Source organism: Solea senegalensis, linkage group LG6 (genome assembly GCF_019176455.1).
Source record: "Solea senegalensis isolate Sse05_10M linkage group LG6, IFAPA_SoseM_1, whole genome shotgun sequence".
NCBI classification, from domain to species: domain Eukaryota; kingdom Metazoa; phylum Chordata; class Actinopteri; order Pleuronectiformes; family Soleidae; genus Solea; species Solea senegalensis.
Genome location: NC_058026.1, coordinates 17,179,300 through 17,203,406, shown reverse-complemented (window position 1 = coordinate 17,203,406; position 24,107 = coordinate 17,179,300). Strand labels below are relative to the sequence as shown.

The following is a 24,107-nucleotide window of genomic DNA, read 5'->3' as shown; positions in this document are numbered from 1 at the left end:
CATCAGCTACTGCATTGGTAACTACTCAAACAACACACAGCTGGTGTTAGGTGGGTTTTTCCTCCTCTGCATCGTCATACCAGGACAGGATCTCTTTCATTGCCTGACCTGCATGGAGCGCTACCTGGCCGTCCTTCACCCCATCACCTATCTGCACCTGAAGAGGACGAGCGGAGTCTGGATCACAAACATCTGCATCGCCTGTGTTTGGTTCATGTGTGGTGTCTGGGTTCTTATCGCGCACATGCAAATGCCTTTTTACCCTCTCATCCCATTTTCTGTTTGGTTCGGGCTCTCCTTGTTCTTTAGCTTCTTCTGTAGCCTTTCCGTCCTTAGGACTCTCACTCGTCCAGGACCGGGGGACGGGGACAGGAACAGGGTTGATCGGTCAAAGCGGAGGGCGTTTCACACCATCACGGCCATAACGGCAACACTATTGATCAGGTGTGTCGGATTTCTGATGTGCTTCTTCTCATTCGGTTACTTCTCATACAATGACATCCGCGCTTGCATGGCCATCAAGTTGGTCTTCTGGTTCTGTCTGCCCAGCAGTCTGGTGTTACCTCTGCTGTTTCTGCAGAGGACCAGACAACCGGCCAGACACTGAATCCAGATGCTGTAACATGTCACTCAGGAAACACTTTATATTAACGACCTGCTAAGTGACCTGAGCAGTGTTGTTTTTAGCAGCCATTCTGGATTTAGTCTTAGTTTAAGTCTTTTAGACTAAAACGCTTAATAGTCACATTTTAGTCATTTCTATATGTGATAGTTTTAGTCACGTTTTAGTCATTTCTATATGTGATAGTTTAAGTCACGTTTTAGTCATTTCTATATGTGATAGTATGTGATAGTTCTAGTCATTTCTATATGTGATAGTTTTAGTCATTTTTATATGTGATAGTTTAAGTCACGTTTTAGTCATTTCTATATGTGAAAGTTTAGTCACGTTTTAGTCATTTGACAAAAATGTCATAGTTTAGTATGTAGTCCAAAATTTGTCAAAAATGTCATAGTTTAGTATGTCGTCCAAAATTTGACAAAAATTTCATCGTTTAGTATGTCGTCCAAAAAGTCATCATTACGTATGTATATATATATATATACATACATATATATACATATATATATATATATATATATATATATATACATATACACACACACATATTTAATGCATGGTTAATATTTTAAATGTGGCTAAATTTGACTATGTGACCCTGCAGCCGCAATAATACAGAGAAAAATATCTGTATTGTTTTGTTAAAAAACAATGATCATAGTTTTGTGTAACCTCTTTACATTAATTACATTAATTTAATCAGTTGATGCACACAGTATTGATTAATGCAACTTTTAAGTGACACTACAGCTTCTTTTGAAGTGTGGTAGTATGAGATACTGACATCTCGTCAGTATCACTCTCTTAGCTGTGTGCGCCCCCTGCTGGCCCCACTACAACGAGAACCATCAGAGGAAAAATCATGGCTGTCAGCAGCAGACACAAGTGACCTCATGAAATCCACTCTGCCTAAGGTTTATCATTTCTAAAGAATGTGTTTGTTTCTTTATCTCACTGTCATACGGCCTTTACTGACGAGAAAATTAACTATGTAAATCACTCACTCTTCCATACCAAAGTCCATGAGAAAATCAGGCACATTAGCTTGTGACATGTACATCAAAAGAAAGCATTTCAAACATTAAAGCCATAAGAGAAAACTGTTTGAACTTGGAGGCAGCAGTGCAGATTTTCTTTGATGCTGGGAGTGAGAAGTTAACAAAGCAACACAAACAGTCTCCAGTCAAAAAAGGTTGTTAAACAGCAAGAAAACATAGCAGACTAATTATTAAGATCATAGACCTAACCTAAAATGTGTTTTTCCCTCGTCGTCAGCCTTCTTTTGTGTCTCAAACACACATCATACTCAGCAATGATGACGTGTCAGTACATCATATTACCACACTTAAAAAGGCCTTAACTATCACTTAAAGTCAATTTATTGTATTGCCATTACTTGTATCAACATTTTCCTAAATGTAAATCTTGTTGTCTTTGAAAACCGCTGAGTTAAAAAGCACTAGCACAATCTTATTTGTAATCATGTGCATCCACATTGTGTTTGTAACAATAAGATCTCTATATAAGAGAATGTGCATCACTGAAATGTACAGTATGTACGTTGTTTGCCGTGTGCTACTAATGACAAATTGTGCAGCAATTCAAAACAGGAAAATCCATTATTAATGGGGATATTCTGGGGTGACGTTTCAAAAACAGGTAAAAGAGTTTGACAAAATAGCAAAAACACAGTGTATTAAGCTACAAAATACTACTTTATGATCCTTATACTGTTTTGTGGCCACAGATTATTGTGTTTCCCCATGATATTCTCTCATATCACTGTGTTCCTGTTATTTTGTGCACTTCTGTATAGATTTCAGCCTACCCTCCAATCCATTGGCGATGAGTCCATTGGTCTTCTTCGATTCTGTTGCAGTTCTGCTGGTACAGCCATTAGTCTGGGTGTGCACTCCTCCTCCTCCTACCCCTACTCCATCTGGGTAGAGTGGGGTGTTAGGAGGGGTCAAGAGGCAGGACGGGTCAGGGTTTGCCATTCGTATGTGGTGTATGGTGCCATTCCTTCTGAGGCTGTGTGTATGTGTTTGGCCTGAGGGTCTGTCCCGTCCCCTGTCCTCTGCCGTCTCTGCCATCGCCTCGTCCCCGGGACCCGCAGAGCGAGGACTGCTGTGGGCCGTGGGCAACTGCTCCCTCTGTGTCGGGACAGGACAGATTGATTTAAGAAGCCTGTATGACGTGACGTCAATTTGTGGGGATGCAGAAGGCGACAAAAAGACAAATGTTCTACACCGTATCAAACACGTTCCACCTAAACTACAGCATGTGTGCTGCAATGGACAAGTGCAACACTTCCCTTTACAGATGATTAAGGTTTAAAAGGCATATTTGTGAATGTATATGTGCTTACATGTGCTGTATGTGTACATATGAGGGTGCAGTAACACCAGGGATTATGGTCTCGTCAGCCGTTTGCACTAATTAGACAGCCCGAAAGACTAATCAGATTAACCATGATTTAACCATGTCTAGGGTTCTGTGAATGTGTGTGTGTGTGGTTTGGCTGAAGTATAGGGGTTTTTGTCTTTCATTTATGGGATTATAAGGAACTCCTCAACAACCCCAGCTGCTGAGGCACATGGTCTGGATTACTGCTGTGTGTGTGTGTGTGTGTGTGTGTGTGTGTGTGTGTAGCTGACAGCTTCTTTTGACCTGCAAGTCGGCTGTGTTGGTTCCGTTGGAGTGTGTGTGCACGGTGGGAGCGCTGGCGTGTGTTTGCGTCTTGGTGCGCAGGCCCCACAGGTAATGGCGGATGTAGAGCAGCTGTCTGTAGATGCTGTCTTCCACACACTCGCTGTCCAAGTCCACTCTGAACCCGGCGCTGGGCAACACGATGGGGGGGTGGTTCTCAAAGCTCTCCAGGAGGTCCACTGACACACACACACACACACACACACACACACACACACACACAAGTACACACACTCATGTATATACGCTCAGAGACACCTGCTTCACCAGACTCTTACTCTCATTGTTGTGCAGATTTCAGACACAGCGGCTCGGAGCTCATGCTTTTGGTGCAGTGTGTTTCTTGTGTCCTGACCTCATAGGGGCAAAGAATATTATAAAGGATTCTCAGCCCAGTTTCCACCAAGTGAACTTTGATATGTGACGTATTTCCAAATTTCACAAATTCAAACCGAATTTAAACATTTTGAGTACCTTTTTCTCAGGTGTGTTTATATAGCAGGGGAAAATGGAAAAGAAAAAAAAAAGAATTTCATCAGAGTGCCTATAGGTTATATGTATATACATTATAACATAGTAATGGAAAAAATATATGTACATACAATGTCTGAAAATGGCTGCTAGAAAGGACAGATGTTCTGGTGCAGGGTTTGCGATAAAAGAGGCACCTTTCTCCTAATTACAAGTCAGGTTAAAGGTTTAAATCTGTTATTTTAAGGCAATACAAATGACATAGTGTTGCTTTAATCATTTTAAAAATGTCTACTTGAATATAATTTAAAAGATCAACCTGCAAGTTACAACACAGATACAACACAAATGTCTGTTTTAGCAGTGTGATAAATATCCTAGTTATGATCAGGTTTTTGCAGTGTGACTGCTTTGAAAAACAATTTAAACTCTTCCAGTTCTCCCAAGGATGCCAATGTGACAATATAAACTAATTGTGGAGACTTTAAGAGTTCAGATTCTTATGGGTGACATCACAACCAATTGCCACTTGTTTGTAACATCATATCCTAGTTTCTGGAATCTAGAGCAGCTGAGCACCTGATTTGAAGAAACCTGAAGACCCAGTGGAAGCTTGAGTCAGAAACTAGGATAGTTCGACACGTTTCTGATTACACTCTGCTCTGTGCGTGAGCTGTGATCTTAACTTGACTAACTAAGCAGCCAGATAACGGAAAATTTAAAACTAGAGAAAGCACCCAGACAGCACAAACCTCTGCCAATGCTGCTCAGTTTCACACCACATCAATGCACGCTGCTATCTTGCACGATTAGGAATTGTCCCATGTTCACATCACCACCAACATCTACTAATTTCTCCCATTCCATTCATCTAAATCAGTCCTCTTTAAATTATGCTGCTCATAGACAGACAAACAAGTAAGTAGTTAATCATGAGCAAATATTAGACAATACATGTCATTTATTGTCAGACTGTTTTATCATTTCTATTGAGGTGAATTGAATAACCAGCCAAGCGAGTGTAGACACAGATCCTATATTGTGAATTATCAAAAAGAATCAATCTCTGTCTCCTTTTGTTGTTATGTTAACTAAGCCCAACTGATATTAATTGTGGTGAATGTCCTTGTTCGCACCTATTTTGTCACTTGACTTTCACTAACGCCCTTCAGAAAAGAGCTGCTCTACAGCTCAAAAACCAGAGGCCAGACGATGTCATTTATCTACAGCCTTAAAAAAAACATAATTCATTTCATCGATTCCACTGACAACAAAAGTAATCTCACCAATTCCTACACGTACCTGTTCTGTATATGTAAGCCTCATCCTCGCTGCTGGGTTGCCATGTTGGAACAGGGCCTATCTCTGCTGTGAGCTGGTACTGAGTGAGAATCCGGTGCAGCTGGACCGGTTTCAGAGTCGGGTGCTCACTTGACAGTGCTCGCCAACTCCGCTGCGGATGAAGAGGGGAGGGAAAAAAAAACTAAGTACAGTAAGATTTAATCATAAGTCCGGGGAGATCCCTGTGTAATAAACCTTATCATAGCCGAGGACAAGAAGTGGCACTTTAACCACCAGAGGGTTCCTGGTTCAGTCCATCAAGAACAATTAAGACAATGAGGCATGTATAAGAAATGAAAGTGCTTAGAGAACTATGGGCCATTTGGACCACAGCCATTTTCTAATGTTATAGCAGTAAAAGTATAGGTGTTACAACAGCTCTGTTCAGTTCAATGACCCAGCATAACCCCTGAAACTGAGGAATCTAATATGGCACCCAGTCATAATTCATGTCATTACTTAGAACCTGTGATTTTCCTACAGCGATCAGTCAAAATGGGTTGGTGTGTTACCTGTGTGAGCTGTTGTGGGGGTGTGGCCAGTATGGAAACGGTGCTGTTGAGTTTGGTGAAGAACTTGTCAGCCAGATGTCCTAGACTGGACCTGCTCGCCCACTCCATGACCATTCGCAAACATGCCTGAATCTGCAGCACCTTGGACCGCTGGAGCCAACCTCGGGATGGACCTGGACACAAACGCACACATGCTCATGCACACATTTCATCATCTTCATCATACCACTTTATCCTCCTCATGAGGGTGCCACTCTCAGCTGACAAAGGGCGACAGGTGGGGTACAACCAGGACAGTTCCCAAGTCCATCACAGGGCCACATATAAACAAACAACCATTCACACTCACTCTCACACCTATGGTCAATTTAGAGTCCAATTGTCCTAATCCCCATATCGCATGTTTTTGGACCTCATCAGGAACGCTACAGTACATTTCTGCTCGAGGGTTGGGTCTGCACACGTCTGAGACGGAGGCAGTGGAAATAGTGTCAATGTTTATGTGTGTACCGTGCAGCAATAGAGACATCAATGTTTTAGTAAGTTGATAGTGAAGTCAATGAAACAACATTCACCAGCTGTCTTCTCCTAGCAGAGTACACACACACACACGGCGAGTGATGCAGAGGAGCTCAGCTGACTGGGTTCCAGTACACATCCTGCTTTACTCTCTCCTTCCCCCCTAACCCTCTTCTTTCTCTACATCACATTAAAAACTCTCAAGACATCTTGTGGCAAGTCAAGGAGGCAATAACTCTAAATCTAGCCTTTGTCAAACTGTTGGTGCATTACCTCACTGCAGCCCTAATGCTGGTATAAGCTTTCTGGAATCCCCATCCTTTTCCCCAGTTCAAGCCTCAGCTGGACACGAGCTGAAGATGAAACGTACCACATGCAGCGACTTTACTTATACAAACACCGCTGCAATATAATCTTAACTGCCTTTTTTTTTCTTGATTAAAGCCAATAAATCCCAGCACACAGTGAGTAAGAGGCAGGTCATCAGTCCATAACATGGTCAACATACAGAGACAAAAATATTGTCAAATGGAGCAAAGAAACCAGAAAATATTCACATTTAAGAAGCTGAAAAATCAGAAACCTTGTATTAATTATTATAAAAAACGAACAATCGATTATCAAAATAGCTGACGATTCATTTAGTAATCAATTAATAATTGATTGATCATGCATAATGGGAAGACTTATATGAAAAGTTATATGGACTGCCCATATGACTACAATCAAACACTGCCTTTAAGTTGCACTTCAATGACACAAACGTTTGCATTTGTTCTGTCCTAATTATATATACTGTATATAAATAAAGTTTTCAAAAAAGTGTGTGTTGGTATTGGTGCTAGAGCTGATGTTGGTCTGTAACAAATAAATATAAAAGCACCAAGTTTCAAACAGACAATGACATGCTCACACATAATCATTCAAATATTGGGCCATATGTTACACACACACACACACACACGCATGTCTGTGTAATAGGCTTATGTCTAGGCATACAATAATCTGCGTGTGAGGCACGGCAAACAGACGAGACATCACTTAACCTCTTAGCAGCGGTGTCATAATGCTTAATAACAGCAGGTTTACAGAAACACACTCAGAAATGGAAAAAAAAGAGCTGTGCATTATCATCTGTGTGCATGGCTGCGAGACAGGAAACGGGTCAATCTGACCGTTTTAATCCAGACATTTGGTTCCTAAACCTAGTTTTGAAGCAAACGCAGATAGTGACACATGATACGTGACATTTACAACTCCTCTGACGAAAGAAACATGTGATGTCACGTGTCTCTTTTCCATGTGATGTATTTGGAGAACAGTTCAGTGTGAACCAGTGTGACAGATCCTGCACATGTGGATGTATGTGGCCATGCTGATATTAAAGGTCCAGTGTGCAACATTTAGACACGTTTATTGTTGGAAATGGAACATACTACCCATAAGTATACTTATATACGAGTATAACTGCTTCAAAATAAAAAAATAGTTTGGTAGAGGCAGTTACTATGTAAATTCTGAGAGGTGACCACTCAAATAAATAATAATGGCATGATGTGAGTTTCCTGACATGCTGGACAAAGCGTGGGGTGAGAAATGATATTAATATAAAATGAACATGTTGTCCCTTTGCTGTTGTAGAAAAACTGCGATGATTGTTGTTATTTTGTTTGAAATCGTGGAGCTCACTCAGGAACAGGTTTGAACAGTGCACAAGCCCAAGCTGCATTACCCGCCACAGACTCACTTAACTGTTACCATGGACACCATAATTGGACAAATATCAATGAGTGACATAAAAAGGGGGGCAACTAAGAGAAGGAAAGAGAGACAGTGAAGGTCGGAGGGAGGATGGAGGACGAGGAGGGGAAGAGTCGGCAAAGGTAAAGGTATTTCTCCTTCTCTCTGGGCCAGACGTGATCTCTCCTGTCACCACTGCCTAATGAAGACATATAGCATGTGTGTGTGTGTGTGTGTGTGTGTGTGGAGAGGTTACAAGAAGTCATGGGTAGTCGGACAATTATTATATAAATATTTATGCCACTAAATGACTGTTTGCTGTATTTAGACACAGTAAAAAGACATTTAGCAAGATCACCACAACATGTGACTCGCCTTGCAGCCTTTTACCCTTCACTCTCTGCCCTTTATTCTTTTACCCCACCCCTCCTCTAGCTCTACACCCAATGCAACCTCTGCTCGTCTTTGTCTCACCCCCGCCCCCCCTCGGATGACCAGGTGGAAAGAGGGAAGGCAAGGAGTAGGAAAAAGAAGATGAAGCAGGGGGAGACACAGCATGCAGATAGGAGAAGGGCACTGAGGACAAATCTGGGCTGTCTCCGTCAAAATGCTGACAAGGACACAAGGACACACTCTCTCTCCCCCTCTCTGTGTCACACGCACACTAACAACAACACAACTCCCGAGGGAGGTCCAATGGCAGAAAGTGTACAAGTGTGGATGCTTTTTTTGCCCTTACCTTTGTCCATCAGCTGGTTAAACAGTGACACGTTGGAGAAGAAGAAGAGGTAAGCGAACATCTGAGCCTGGATCTCAGAGTGGACTTCATAGACCTGCATGAGCTCCTGGGCATTTTGAAACACCTGCACAAAACAGATGAGCATTCAAATATTGTTAAACAACATGTTTTTTAATGTGAAAGTCATATTATGATGACACCATCGTATTCATAATGCAATTTTTATGTCTCACACACGTTTTACCTTGTTAGTACCAATTTATTAGTTGGTGATGAATATAAAAAGGTATTATGATATTACATTACTAACATATATTATATTGTCACTGTGCAGTAATATAAAGTGCTACTAAACACTGCAAATACATTTAAGAGCCATTCTCCGGGGAATGTTTAGCATATTTCCCTGATAAATGACTCTTTAAATGACTTCATGAATCAATTTGCTGTGAATTAATTTCTGTCAAACGATAAATCTACTAATTATTAAATCACGAGCGGTGACTGCACGCGTCCTCACCTGCAGGACCCTGCGTATAGGTTCAGGAAACCCCACGCCGCCTTTCCAGCAGGGCTCAGAGCTGTCCACTGGGAATGGATTGCAGTCCAACAAACCTGGCAACACGACATAAAGAGCCTGGAAACACACACACATAAACACACACACATTTAAAGATATGTGTGATGATAGAAAAGTCCTAATTTAATCAGATTCTTTTAGGGTCTAGTCATAAATCATACAAAAATGATGCCCCATAATGTTAATTATTACAATTTAAGATGAAGACATGTTTTAAAATTAGGCTGAAGTCAGGGTTAGATCAGTAGTAATCATGGTTAAGGTCAGAGTAAGTGTCCAGGAAATTAATGTAAGTCCATAGTTGTGTTTCCATTACATTACAAGAAATGTTGCAAAACCTAATTATCGCTACAAAAAATTGGTAATGTAAACACATAAACTTCTCAATTATCGCTATGAGGTGGTTTTTCATACGTGTCAAAACTGGACCTGACATTGGGGGAACAACATTTTAGAAAAATTGCTTTCATTTTGTGACAAACTGTTAAAACACAACTAACGTAATGGAAACCAGTGTGTGTGTGTTTGTGTACCTGATATTCCTGACCTAAATCTGTTTACACAGCCACATTATGCGGTATTGTCTTCCTTATGGGGAGAAAAATGAAGTCCCCATAATGTAAATTACTGCAATTTAAGGTGAATACATGTTTTAAAGTTAGGCTGAAGTCAGAGTAAAGTTAAGGGTTAGGGTTAGACCAGTAGTCATTATGGTTCAGGTTAAAGTAAGTCTCCAGGAAATGAATGTAAGTCAATGTAATGTCCTCTAAAGTCATGGAAACCAGTGTGTGTGTGAGTGTAATTGTGCTTGAGTGTGTGCGTGTGTGTGTGTGTGTGTGTGTAATAAATCCGATCTGCTGTTTCAAGAACGCCGCTCTTTTGTTTGTGTTTAATCGTGATCATTGAGGGGATGACCACTTTTGTCATGGCGACCGATTACCTTGGTGATGTAGTAGACACATTGCTGGAAAGTGTACATGATCACCTCCTCCAGTATAGTCATTGCCTCCTCATTGGCTGAGATGGTCGCCGATAGCAACGACTCCTTGGACCCTAGACACGGACGCGACAGAGATAGAGTCACACTTAGGAGATAAGTCCTGAGAGAGGGAGTGTTGTAGTTGTGTCACTATCAACTGTACATGTCACTGAGAGTAATGACTCTTCAGCCATAATGTATCCACACTCTCATCATTCACAGTGTGTGTGTGTGTGTGTGTGTGTGTGTGTGTGTGTGTGAGTGTGTGTGTGTGTGTGTGTGTGTGTGCGTGTGTGTGCGTACCTTGCAGTGTCTCAATGCTGTGTGTGTACGCTGGTGCTCTTTGCTGTATAAAGTAGAGGATTTCAATGGAGTTGGACATCCAGAAGAAGATGATCTGCAGGTCTGGGAGTAAGTCTGAGATACTGAGCAGAGACAGGGAGGCTGGGTCCTGGCTACATGGAGACACACACACAATCAATGAGGTTAAATGCAGTGTGATAACACACCAACATACGGCAAACACGCTCTCTTTCACTCCAGCACAAGTTGAAAAGTAATACTCACTGCTGAGCTTGCTTCTGTGCCAGCTCCTTTGTCTTCTCCTGAAAGACGCGCACACACCGAAAGAGAGAGAGAGAGAGAGAGAGAGAGCAATTAAGCTTCATTAAATTTTCATGATGTGCGTAGGAGAAACTAACCGGCAGAAAAGTAATACCACTCACAATATCATATTTACTAAACCTTGCATGCTTGCAGTGACACCTCATGCCCCACTGCCCTGAATTAATTTACCCTAATTATACAACAATCCCACCCCAGTTGATTTGTTTAGAAAGTAATAGACCTTTGACCTACACCAAGTATGCAGGAGGATTTTGTGGGGGGAGTTTATACACCACACTCACTGCCCACTACAACAAATCCCATAAACCTAAAGAACTTCCACCAATGAAGTTCAGATTAGATCAGAATCTAAAAAAGTTGAGCCACTTCTAGAGCCAACTGAGTAAGATAGTAAAGTCAGCTAAATGCAAGACCAATAAAAGAGCTGAGCCGTCACACAACTAACAGACCATTAACCCTACAAAATGGTACTTTCATTTCAAATGTCTCAAAATGTGAAAAAAAAATATGTGTTTGTTTGCTTATTTTTGCAATCACACACCAGATGAGGAAAAATTAAAAGAAAAATTTAAAGCCACACTGTGATTTAAGCAAATTAATGCTTTAATTCAGCATCGATTCCTCCAGCAGGTTTGGTTAGGAAGTAGCTTAAATTAAAAAGATAGATCAGACTTTCATGAAAATGTATCTGAATTCATAAACCAGACAGACGGACAACTCGCAGCACAGTTAGAAAACAATGTGTCTGTTTGTAATAAAGTACAATACATGTGAAACACAACCCTGTTAAACTATTTAACTGACCCGACATGGTTGAACAGTTTCCCTGCACATGAGGTTGATTTAATTAGAGGCCAAAGAACGACAGAGAAAGACAGAGAGCGAGAGAGAGAGAGAGACAGAGACAGAGAGAGAGACAGAGACAGAAACAGAGAGACAGAGACAGAGACAGAGAGACAGAGAGACAGAGAGACAGAGAGAGAGGGGAGTGTAAACGGATACCGACCCATGCGATTGTCTGGATGCGCCGCACAATCTTGAGCAGCAGTTTTCCAAAACTCCCAGGTGGGAACGTTGCAGCAGAGTGTTGTATGCACAGACACAGCAGGTAGGCTGGTGTCAGCTTATGGTCGTCTCCTGACAAAGAGACACAGGATTTCAGTCGTGATGCAACCACTGTGACATTCTGAGACGACACCGGTGTCAGAGAGTCAATAGATATGTTTTATTTATTTTGTCACTACTTTGTGGCAGGGACCCAAGGAAATCATTATGGAATGTAAACTGGGCTAGGGTAAACTGGGTTAGGGTAAACTGGGTCGCCGCCAGTCCATCACAGGGACACACAGAGACAAACAACCATCCACTCTCACACCTACGGCCAATTTAGAGTGTCCAATTTACCTCATTCTCATATTGCATGTTTTTGGACTGTGGGAGGAGCCTGGAGAACCCAGAGAAAACCCACGCACACATGGAGAGAACATGCAAACTCCATGCAGACAAGCCTTCACTTGTTCTGAGCGGGTCACAAACCCAGGTCTTCTTGCTGCAAAGGCAAGAGGGCTAACCACTACACTAAACGTGTGGCCCTGGTTAGTTATATGTTGCAGCTAAATATCTCTCACCTCACTCTTCCAAGTGGAGAAACTATGTTGCCTTCCAAAATGGTGGCAACCATAAAGCTGTCCCGCCTCCTGATATAATAATAATATATATAATAACAAAATAATCAGGTGATTGCACGTTCACAAACCATAATATTTGTATCATCACTTTATCTTCAATTCCTGCCAAATGGAAATAAATTCACCTAGATTTTGCACACTGGACCTTTAACGACTTTCACACATTATTTGACCAACACAATCAAAATTATGTAATTAGAATGTTTTAAAGTCCAGATAAACGCTGGTTTCTGTATCACTGAACTTGGTTGTATTTGCTGATGCAACATTTAACAAGATGAATATTCCGATGTACTGTACATCCAATAAATTGTTGCATCTCTAGTCGCTTCACTGCAGTTATGAATACATTCATTTTCTCTTTTAGCTCCAGTGGCAACTTTCTAGACTTGCAGCGTGCAGCATTTTCAAATGCACATGATTCACTGGCACTTGTCTCCAGCTAAGAAATATTCATGTGACAGTGAGATTGACGGATAACGCAGAGTAACAAGGACTCTAGAAATGCTACAGATACTAGAAAGAAATGTTGCAGTGGAATTTTGCAAATGTCTTTTTTTCTATAAATCAATGAATGCTCTTTACACCATCAAAATAAACTACATTACTACTACTTTAAGCATCAGCAATTTGATTTCATGGCCACACATTGGATTATTATAATACACATATTAGCAAAATAAAGATGGGTTACTATTTGTTTTATGTTCTTTGGACGTTATCATCTGACAACCTAACCCTGTTTTCATCAGAGGACAGTAAAAGTTGGGAGGGACAGATATTTTGCTTTGGAAGGCAGTTCTGCAATTTAACTTCTTCTTTTTGTTTCAATAAAGTGGATTTAGTTCCACAAGTTGTTGATGTACATAGAACCTTTCTCTGAAGTATTATAGCACTACAACAAGAAATGTAACCTTTTAGTAATAAGTAAAGGAATATATATCCCAAAGGAGTATTATGTGATAAGTAACTACTACGAGATGTGAGAACTTTATCTTTTTTGGAAAGAGGATCCTTTGACTTCAACACAAAATAAGAAATCTTTTTGTTTTTGAAAATAATATGAACACTGTACACACCTCCAGGTTCGATGAGGGACACGATTCTATTCAACAGTTGGTCTTCATGAGTCTGGTCAAACTCCAGCTGTAGCCTCCTTTTCTGACCTCCTCCTCTTCCTCCTCCTCCTCCTCCTCCTCCTCCTTCCCCTCCTGACAAACTAACAGGTCCTCCTGCTGATGTGCCCCCGCAGCGGGGTTTCACCAGGTGAGGTTTGAAGCTGCGTCTGACTGCAGACGCACTCAGTGCCTGCACTGCTCTGTCCTTCAGCACAGAACCACACATCTTACAAGTCTGAGCTCCGCCCTCTCCTTCCTCCACCCCGTTATCATAAAGCTGCCCCAGCGTGCGAAGGCGTGCCAGGGTCTGAGCTGGCAGAGGCTTAGCGCCTGTGGGGTCCTTGTACAGGAAGATGTAATGCGCTCCAAATGACAGGAGGTCACCGTGCCGCAGTGTGGTGGAGCGCTCACAGCGGGAAAAGTTCACCAGAACTGTGGCGTGGAGCACAGGCTCCACAGCGACGCAGAAACGCTGGTTCTCCGCCATCTCCTCTCCCTTGTTGTTGTTGGCATGGCGACGGGGCGCAGGGACTCTACGCAGGCGGCAGTGCAGGGGCAGGATGTCAGGAGAAAACAGGCAGATGTTGGGGCGAGCTGACGGAGTCTCCTGGCCGACTGTGTGCTGCTCTCTGTTCAGCAGGTAAACGAGGCAGTCCTGTGACACACAACAGCATTAATGTCACAGCACGATCGCGAGTCTGGAACAAAAAGAACCGCGTTACTACAGTTACCTGCCGATTGTATCCCTGCAGCAGCAGGAGATGTGGGGACTGGTAGAGAGAGTGCCTCACCCCTCCTCCTCCCTGAGTCCCCTCCTCTTTTCTCCGGCCACTGGAGGCCAATTCACGTTCTCGGGCCCTAAGGGGCCCCGGCAGGGTTGAGTAATAACGTTTGGGCTCCTCACCTACTCCCAGCTGTAAACATATGCACAGACAGATCAGCAACTGAGCTGGATGCAAAAAGAACTTTGAAAGTTGACCAACTTTTCACTTCACAATTTACAACGTCAGTGAATATTTTGTGAGGAGCAGATGGTCTCATTGCTAGTTTTGGGTCTTTTTCAATCGACCATGATGTTAATTTTGGAAATGATGTTCCCATTTAGAGGAAAATAGAACAACTGGCAGCTTCCAATAGGAATCTGGTTGCAGGTAACTGAATCTCAAATTGCAAAACCTCAATATGGCATCGGACATATCGTGATTCTGGAGTCTTCATAACACGTGTGTGTTGTGAGAGTGCAAGTCTCTCAAAACACAAAACTGAATTAAAAACTTTAACACAGAATAAATGCATAAAGAGTATAAAGAGCATCACCATTTTAGAATGTGGAAAAAATGACAGAGCAAACTAAAAGTAAATCGTTTTTTATCCAACTGTGTCGTATCATGTTATTGTTTTGCTAAAATGGATTTCACAAAGTTGGCGGTGAAAACAGAACCGTGCAGGAACCTGTATCGCAGTCCAAATTTGCATCAATACCCAGACCTACTTACAAGCATTCAGGATTTAAAGCCAGGCTGAAAACAGTCCCATGAATAAAAACAATCAATCATCCTGACTAAGCTCCGGGGGAGGCCCCACCTGGTTGAGGCTGGTTTCACTGAGGCTGCGGCAGAAGGATGAGTTGCTGGAGCGGGGCAGAGTCAGTGTCCCCTTCGCCCTGTTCCTCTGGAGCTTACGAGCTTGGGCGTTGATGTCTACAGGGAGGCAGAGTGATATAGCCAGAGAGAGAAGGCAGAGCAATAAAAGAAGTTAAAGACACAGAAGAAAAGAAAAAGAAAAGCATATTTAAAACTGTAGTGCGTAACTTCTACACGTAACAAAACATCCATTACACTCAGGCAAGAGGGGTCTCTCTACAGAGCGCAAGACAGGGGCGTATCTTTATATTTATATAATGACAACTTCAAGTTCCACTGTTGGATACTGTTGCACAATGCTGATTGAACCCATCAGCTCCACTCAACTCTGTGTTTCTCAGTATAGCAGCGTTTGGATCTTGCATTAAACTGACAACACAAAGGGGCGCTCGCGACAAGTTTCAGAGCGGAATTCTCACTCAATCCCAGCTGACATAGGGTGAAAGGCAGGGGGTACACCAATCACAGGACATTTAGACCCACCCAATTTGCATAATCTCCAAATCTGTATGTTTTTGGAAGGTGGGAGGAAACTGGAGAAAACCCCCCCACACACACATACGAAGAGAACATGCAAACTTCATGCAGAAAGGCACTTGTCCCAACCGGGTCTTCCTGATGCAAAGGCAAGAGTGCTAAATACTACGCGCTGAATTCTATTAACCTAAAAATATCTGGCTGTTCTGCAGTTTGATTGTATAAAAGGTTCTTGGCCCCACCCGCTCCTGCACTGCTGGTGAATACGCGCCAGTGCTCCCTCGACGCAGCCTACACATATTAAAATGTTACACTGTTGAATTTCTGTTGACATAAACCAAACATCAACAACAGTCACTGTAGTTACGCACTGCAGCTTTAAAGGAGTGACGTCCACACACAGTATCTCCTCAGACAGAGTCATGTCAGCGATAAAGAAAGTAAAACCTGTCAGATGATGTAAATGGCTCTGGATGGAGCTGACAACAGTGAACCTGATGAAAAGTGAACTCAGCAGCTCCTCGTGGTTCTCATTTCAAGATTTTGACGCCATGCAATGGTCCACACAGACTTACACACTCGGGTAATGGGAGTGGTTCTGGTGACAACACAGGTAAAGGTGGTCTCCATGGCAATGATTGACAGCCACCCTACCTGAGACCAGTCCCCACCTTTAGAGCTGGATTGTACCACTCGACCACACCGTAGGGGGGAGCCTCTGTGTTTGCCAAGTCCGGACCGACCCATTAGAGCCGCCAGGAATTGGGGGGTTTTGAGCCCTACAGCGGGGTGGGAGGGGTTAGGAGGGGAAAAGCTGAGAAAGAAAAACCCCACCAAAACACCAAGCAGAGAATAACCCCCATAAACTCACACACTCACACATCTGCACACCACAAACATGCACGGTGGAGCAGAAAAGGCGTGTGCTTTCCAGTGATTCACATCACCAGTGGGTCAAAAGAGATTATACACAGTTAAAGGTTTAAAGAACAGGATTTTCCTCCACACACGTCACTGCAAATTCAACACACCGTTTAATTTAGGTGTCGTGGTCTTATATTTGTTACAGATACAATGAATTTGAAAATCCTACAGTACCTTTAAAGTGCTATCTCATCATTAAAAGTGCATGCACATGCACACACTCACACACACACAGGGAGAAAAAAAGACATGTTAAAGTCCAGAGTAAAAGTGTGTGAGTTTCACTGTAACATTATAAACAAAGGGAGTATCTATCTGTATTAATATGTAGAAAGTGTTTGAGTGCTTACATTTGATCTTTATATTATTATTCCTTTTCTTTCAGATTAGTTCCATATCTAGTTTTTATTGCTTTTTTTAGCACAAATTGAAAAGGGACATTAAAACAGGCTACCGGAAATGTTTGATTTTTCTTCCTAGGATTTGTTCACAATTAGAAAATAATCTGTCAGGATTTCATGCTTTTGTGAGTTGATTAAGAAAATAAAGCCGGAACATAACAAAACACAGCAACAGAGATTGCAGAGTGACTCTCTGGCTTCCACAGAGGTTGACATAGCAACCAGTAAACCCTGCAAAGTGCAAACTCTGACTGTGAAGCTGGAAATTCTTCCTGTGTCTCTCAGAACACTCAGGGATGAGTGTGTGTGTGTGTGTGTGTGTGTGTGTGTGTGTGCATGGCACTTTTCATCAATCTATGAACCAAATACACATAAAGGTCACTTCATGGTGCCTAAAGAGACGTGCATTCACAAAGGTATGGAGTGATATTACTGCAATGCAGAGGTTAAAACACCACACTTTTTTTTTTGCGCTTGTTAAATGTGTTTATCTCATTATTATTAATTGAAAATGAGTCAATCTTCAATAGAAACTGTGAATTGTCAGTTTTCAGACGCACAATACGTGCTGGTGCATTAGTATGACAGTGCTCATCACCTCAGAGCGGTGTTATTCATGAAACACCAGAGTGCCAAGGCCAATTCACACCTCAGGCTACACAGGATTCAGTTTTCACTCAATTGATCGACCAGCTGTCCGCACGTGTGTGTGTGTGTGTGTGTGTGTGTGTAAATGAAAACCCAGGTGAATCAATGTCTTCACAGGACAGCAGCTCCATATAAAACAAACACGAAACAGAAAATGATATCTACAGCGTAATAACTGACAAGGCACTCTTATTCTGCATATACACACGTATGCACATATTAGGGCTGAACAGTTTTATCAAAATTGCAATAAGGCCTATTATAATTTTCAAAGGGCAGGGTTAGGGTTAATCGAACAATCGAATGTTGTCGTGACATACATATGCACATCATATTCTACGCACTGAAGAAAACATCTTTGGTTCTCACAGACCTGCAAGATCCTGTATATCATACATTATTATCATTTTACTGAAATCTGTTGTCAAATATGTTACTCAAATGAAAAATGACAATACTTCTGTATCTCAGAAAGGAGGTTCTGCCTCATTGGGACCAGGTTGTGGTCTCCATGAGGACTACTGGTCCTGACAAGGTCAGTATTTATGCCAAAAATTGCTCACACACACACACACACACACACACACACACACACACACACACACACACACACACACACACACACACACACACACACACACACACACACACACACAGCAGAAGAGCTAATGAGCTTTTCTTTTTTGCTGAGTTTGACATGTTAAGAAAGAAAGGGAATTAGAACAGCTGCTCTCTTTTTTTTTTTCTCTGAGTGCATCCGTCCTTGTCCATCACAAGTGTAAGTGTGTGTGTGTGTGTCTTTGTTTGCATGTGTGTGTGTGCGCTCACCAGCAGTGATGGTGTCCTTCTCCTTGGCATTGAGCTCCTCCACCTCTGCTCTCCTGCGCAACTCAAACCTGCGAGCGTGTCCTTCTCTGGGCTTCCACAGCTCTTGGAGCAACAGTGGCTTTTCGTTGTCCCCCAGCGCGCGCAAGCACTCAGTCCGCCAGCCCCCTCCTCCGATCCCCCCTCCCCCCTCCAGTCGTCCGATGACATCGCACAGGACATAAGAGTGGGCCGCATCCTTGTTGAGCGAGTAGCGCTCAAGTGCCTCTTTGACCAGTTCCTGAGCGCTGGAGCGCGGCGTGGCCAGGACGCTCTTGTAGTTGGCACCGGCACATATCTCATCTCCAAATATCTTCAGCACCCCGGGGGCCGAGCTCTGTGTGGAGAGTTCAGCCGGGTCGTCCACCGGCCGCTCTGGGGGTTCAGTGGTAGAGCGCCGGTCCCCACGGGTGTTTGTGCCAGCCTCTGCTGGAACTCGGTCTCTGTAACTCAGAGTACGGTACAGGACCTGGAGCACAGACGGAAAACACAGTTTACACATTGTGTACAGAAAATGTCCCCCGTACTACACTCCTTGTCAGAGATAAGGGTTTTGACCTTGTCATGTTGATTTTTTCCCTTATTTGTGGTGCAGTTTTTCACAGATTTATCTCACTGGTGACAAAGACATGTTTATCCTCTGCTTTTGTGGTAAACCTCTTTTTCTATCACCAGAACTTCTAGTCTTTTCTGGGCGCAGTAAACTTTGTTGGACCCCATTAGGCCTTCTCTTTCACCTGGACAAGTGATTGTCCTTGGGATCTTGGTCAATGTCAGTCTTTGTCATTTTCTTTGGTGAGACAGAGATGTTGGAATTTACATTTTCCCAGACATCACGTCATTTTACTCGCTCATTGTTCAGCATGGAGTTGGAGAGTGACAGTGGACAGTGTCCACAACACCACTGGTAATTATAACTCAATGGTTGTTCTGTGAAGGCCTAGGTTACGTACATCAAGCAATGCAGGGCATGAAACAGTAGGTGGCGTCGTAACAAACAAGGGACACATCTAATTATCAACTTAACTTCTTTTTGCGCAAAATCCCAACAACAAGTTGTCCACAACAGTTGTCCACAAAATCCCTGGACAACTTGTTAATTACTTTGAACTGTTGGGAGCACTTCTAGGCTGTATATTTTGAAGTTGAATGGGTTCTTAAAGTTTGACTTATCACCCACGCCTGTACTGCACAGTTAAAATGTGCATCAATAAAATAAAAATTGAATCGGGACTCTGTAAATAAGAATCTAATCATTCAAGAAATCAATTTAATCAAATTAAACCCATAATTTCGGATTTAGTTTTCCGTGTTTGTGTGTATGTATATATATATATATATATATATATATATATATATATATATATATATATATATATATATACATATGTATATATATATGAATATATATATATATATATATATATATATATAAGTATTTATACATATATATACCTGTGTGAAGGTCCTGCTCTGGCGCTTCAGGCGGCTCTTGGACGGGAGGGACATACTCGCCCCTGAGGAAGAGCCGTAGAACATGATGCTGCTTTGGGCTTCAAATACTCCACAACTGTTGAGCAAGAAAACAGATCACTTCAATCAGAGGTGAAACACACACATACACACACACACGTGGACATGCATGAAAGGCAATAATGGACTCACTGCAACATTATGCAGAGTAAAAAGAATCCACTCCAAATACCTTGACGGTGTTGCGTACTGTCACGTCTGTGTGCAGCAGCAGCAGCTTTAGCTCTCAGCAGTGAGTGTCAGACACTTTTCATTTCACTCCACTGTCACCTTTCACAGCCGAGAAAGACAAAAAAAAAACACAAGATAAGTCAGTTTACAGCAAAAATGAAGTGCTGGCACACCGATAAAAAACTGCTGTGATGTTTAGCATTTAAATGATCTCTTGACTGAGCTCAATGATTTCTGTGTCTACACAGTGTAAAGCTCAGATTAGAGGAATAATCAAAATAATTTTTCTCCTAAAACACACTGTTCTGAGCTTTTTAAATTGTGTCTATATTAAGGGTGCTTCCATTTTCATGATTATTTTACTGTTGTATGGTTTTGTCCTTCCACCCTCTGGAAATGCAAATAGATCTTTACATCTTTACATGAAGGAAACCAACTTAAATGCCCTTGAAATTTTTAACACTGCACTAATACTCCACCACTGTTCTGAATCAATAAGTTGCTTTGTATTTCAAACAATTACAATCTAAGTTTAGCTTTTTACCAACTTCAGTCCTTACCAAACCTATTAAACTCTCTTTAGAACAGGGCAAACAATTTTGCAAAATTTGAATGAAAACAAAAGACACAAAAACCAGGGCAGCTGATGAGGCGATAATTCATTTTTTTTACTCCGTCTAATAAAATATAACTGTTTAATTATGTTTGTCATTAAAATAATGTGTAAACTAAATGTTAAAAACATGAAACTGGTTATCAAAAAACTAAAATAAACTTGTGGATAAAGAAAGTTTTGCCAGTTATTAAAAAAACAGCAAATATCCTCTAGATAACACTGATGACATTTCCGCTTTAGTGATGAAGGGCAAAGCAAGTGTTTGGCATTTTGGGCTCGATACAACATTCAAGATGAAATGACTTTTTCATTTTTTCTCTTGCACATTGGATCAAATCATCTCTGCTCAGCTCTAACAGTTCATATTTTTGGCATTGCTACGTTGTCTTTTATTTGTCAGTTTTTAAAAATGCCTTCTCACAGCTCTTGTGTAAAAATATCCCCTAAAACATGGTGAAACTGAACATTAAGCACAAATTTAAAAGGGATAGATGACCTGCCTGCATCAGGATCGTCCGTGTCCCCACAGAAGGTGAGTCACACTTCACACATGGCTTTGGATGAACTCTATTGACCGAGCGAGGCCTTAAATGCAGGTTACACTGTGCGAGCATCGCACAGCCAGTGCAGTTGCACAGTTACCACTCGATGAAAGCGGTCGTACATCTTATTTCAACCTCTTGTGCAGTTATGCACATACAGTACGTGGCACGAGATTGCTTTTCAGCAAATATGTGGCAATCAGCCTAAAAGGTGTTGTTCGAGCTGACACTGCAAAGCACTGGTGGGATAACGTGACTATTTTGAATGGCTGCTAATCCGCAGTAATCTGGCTACTTGGCCACAGTTAACTCAATCCTGGGAGCAACAAACCCCCTCCTGTACCTGCACACGGAAAAACACACATAGCACAAAAAGGAACATTCAGCATTGTGGGCCAATATACTATAAAGTGGACACTGTGACAAAAAGCATGCATTATAAATTTCAACCATAGACATGCTGCTGCACTGTTTGTCAGGGATGCACAATATTGGACTTTTTGCCGATATCCCATATACCGATATATCGGAGTGCTTGGGCCGATAAACGAATACGATATACTACTGAGATGGTGCTGGTAATGTCGTGCACACCTGACATTTGTGAGCTCAAAATACCATGTTGAGCACTGTTATCGGCTGGTATTGCAATGTATAAATATGGCTAGCAATATGGTGTCGACACGGGGACTTTTATTCTGAAAAAACTGACTTCCTGTGCCGCTCGTTCTGAATTCTGCTGAACTGAAGCCTTGTGTTCCATCATCCGGAGGGAGTCGGTGGAAGCTGACACGCTGACCAAAGTGGATACGTATCACTTCCAATGCCGTGACAGAGACACGCTACGCAACTGATACGTATTCACACTAACCCTCAGACTAAAAAGGATGTGTACTAAATCTGATCGGAATCGCATTTGAAACCACCTCTGAATGTGGTCTGAATCAGTTTTGGAAACATCGCGTAATCATGTGAACTGATTACCGACCCAACTGCAAACACATGCTGCCAACAGCCAGTGAAAAAGAGTCGGTGGGACACACCAGGTCAGAAGTCGACAGGAAGTAGCAGGAATATCCAAACAACAATGCCAAGATAGCCTCTTCCATGACTTCACCCATACCCGTCTTTTCTTCTATGATTTCTCAGAGCACATAGCTGCGCAATCACCAGAATACCAGAAAGGATGACATCTTTTTAACATGGCCGTTGAGTCGTGCCATTTTTTTTTTTTAAATTTAGTTAGTAAAATGTACATACAATCATGCAAGATGGGGTTAGTGTTCATTACCTTTAACCGTTTTAACCAGTGGTTCTCAAACTTAGGCCACCTGAGAAAATATTGAGCTCTCAAAGTAACATTATCACCAACGTTAAAATACAGTGGTGTAAACAGACCGAGTTCCTCACATTTCCTCAAATTAGACAATTAGACGATTATTTTTCCACGGATTTCTTTCATTTTCTACCCACTCGCACACCCTGGTATATACAGCAAAACAGCATTTCTGATTTTCCTCCAAGTTCCAACCAGAGGAAGCTCATGTACCACTGGTGGTACGCGTACCACAATTTGAGAACCATGGGTTCACATAAAGTATAAGCTATAGAATATGTTGAAACATAGTTTTTTGTATTATACTTAATCAATGGAAACCTTGGTTCAGCCACATGCTCTTAAATTATATATGTCTATTTTTTACAATATTAATGCAATAATAGTCAAAATAATGACTAAATGACTATTTCAATAATGTTGTTCAGGATAATGTAGAGCCAGACTTTAACTTCTTCTCCGGCACTTTTTCACCTGCTGTCTGTCCTTGTCTCTGAGCTGCGAGGTCAACATTTCACACTGAATTAGAAACACATTTGAAGCAGCAGGACAACATGAGGCTCAACTTGGTGATTACTACACGTTTCTGGCCTTAATTTTGCGCCCGCCTGTCTGTTTACGACTCTGGTCGTCAGTAGCAACCGCCGTAGCAACAAAAGGCAGAAAGAAATCCTGAGAAATTAATCCGCCGCTGCTCCTGACGACGACGACGAAGATGATGATGGTGGTGATGATGATGATGATGAGTCGGCCTCTGTCGGCCACCAGGTGTATCTGATCACCAATCACGTGAATAATCAATGAGCCTGATCGATAATCTGAACAACAGTCAACAAGAGTGACTTATATAAAACGGTGTTTTCATTAAGAAGGCGTTTAACGACAGGGTCGTAAATGAAATAGGGGGAGAAAAAAAGTTGAGGTGTGATTCCAGCAGTGACGAGCCCGTGTCCCCCAGGACTCTGCTGGGTGTCTGTTGCGTTAATACTCACACTGCCTGCAATGCGTGGCTCCATGGAGCTGCCGGGGACTCTCTCCTGGCTTCCCTCTCATTCCGTCTCCCATACAAAGGCAGAAAATCCCCGATAAGGCGGGGGAAAAACACCCGGTGACACGCAGCTGTCCCGGGCTGCCACCCGCATCCCCGCTATAGCCCGTTAACTTGGACCACAACCCGCCGCTGAGTGCTGCCGGCTCTGTGCGCACATCCCCGCCGACTGTCCAGCAATGTCCACTGCCTCCGGCAACCGCATTCCCACATTCACAACGGAGGTTCACGGCCGATTGTCGACGGAAACACCCGAGCT

The 24,107-nt window shown here is 42.2% G+C and overlaps 1 protein-coding gene across 3 annotated transcripts; it reads right to left on the bottom strand.

Moving 5' to 3' along the window:
* Positions 1–2,071: 2,071 nt before the first annotated feature.
* radil (Ras association and DIL domains) lies at positions 2,072–24,070 on the bottom strand. 3 transcript variants are annotated; one of them, XM_044028345.1, is made up of 18 exons: positions 23,793–24,070; positions 20,308–20,405; positions 20,058–20,172; positions 18,567–19,071; positions 16,437–16,544; positions 15,230–15,345; positions 14,377–14,559; positions 13,607–14,300; positions 11,846–11,976; positions 10,780–10,817; positions 10,516–10,667; positions 10,174–10,286; positions 9,174–9,290; positions 8,654–8,777; positions 5,656–5,828; positions 5,105–5,255; positions 3,293–3,510; positions 2,072–2,775 (listed from the first exon to the last, which is right to left on the bottom strand). In XM_044028345.1, the coding sequence occupies exons 3-18, from the start codon at positions 20,139–20,141 to the stop codon at positions 2,416–2,418; spliced, it is 3,267 nt and encodes a 1,088-aa protein (XP_043884280.1). In that variant the 5' UTR covers positions 20,142–20,172; positions 20,308–20,405; positions 23,793–24,070; the 3' UTR covers positions 2,072–2,415. The 3 variants fall into 3 exon arrangements, with proteins under 3 accessions (XP_043884280.1, XP_043884282.1, XP_043884283.1); XM_044028347.1 differs by having other exon boundaries at positions 20,308–20,398; XM_044028348.1 differs by lacking the exon at positions 16,437–16,544 and having other exon boundaries at positions 23,793–24,069.
* Between the last annotated feature and the right edge of the window lie 37 nt (positions 24,071–24,107).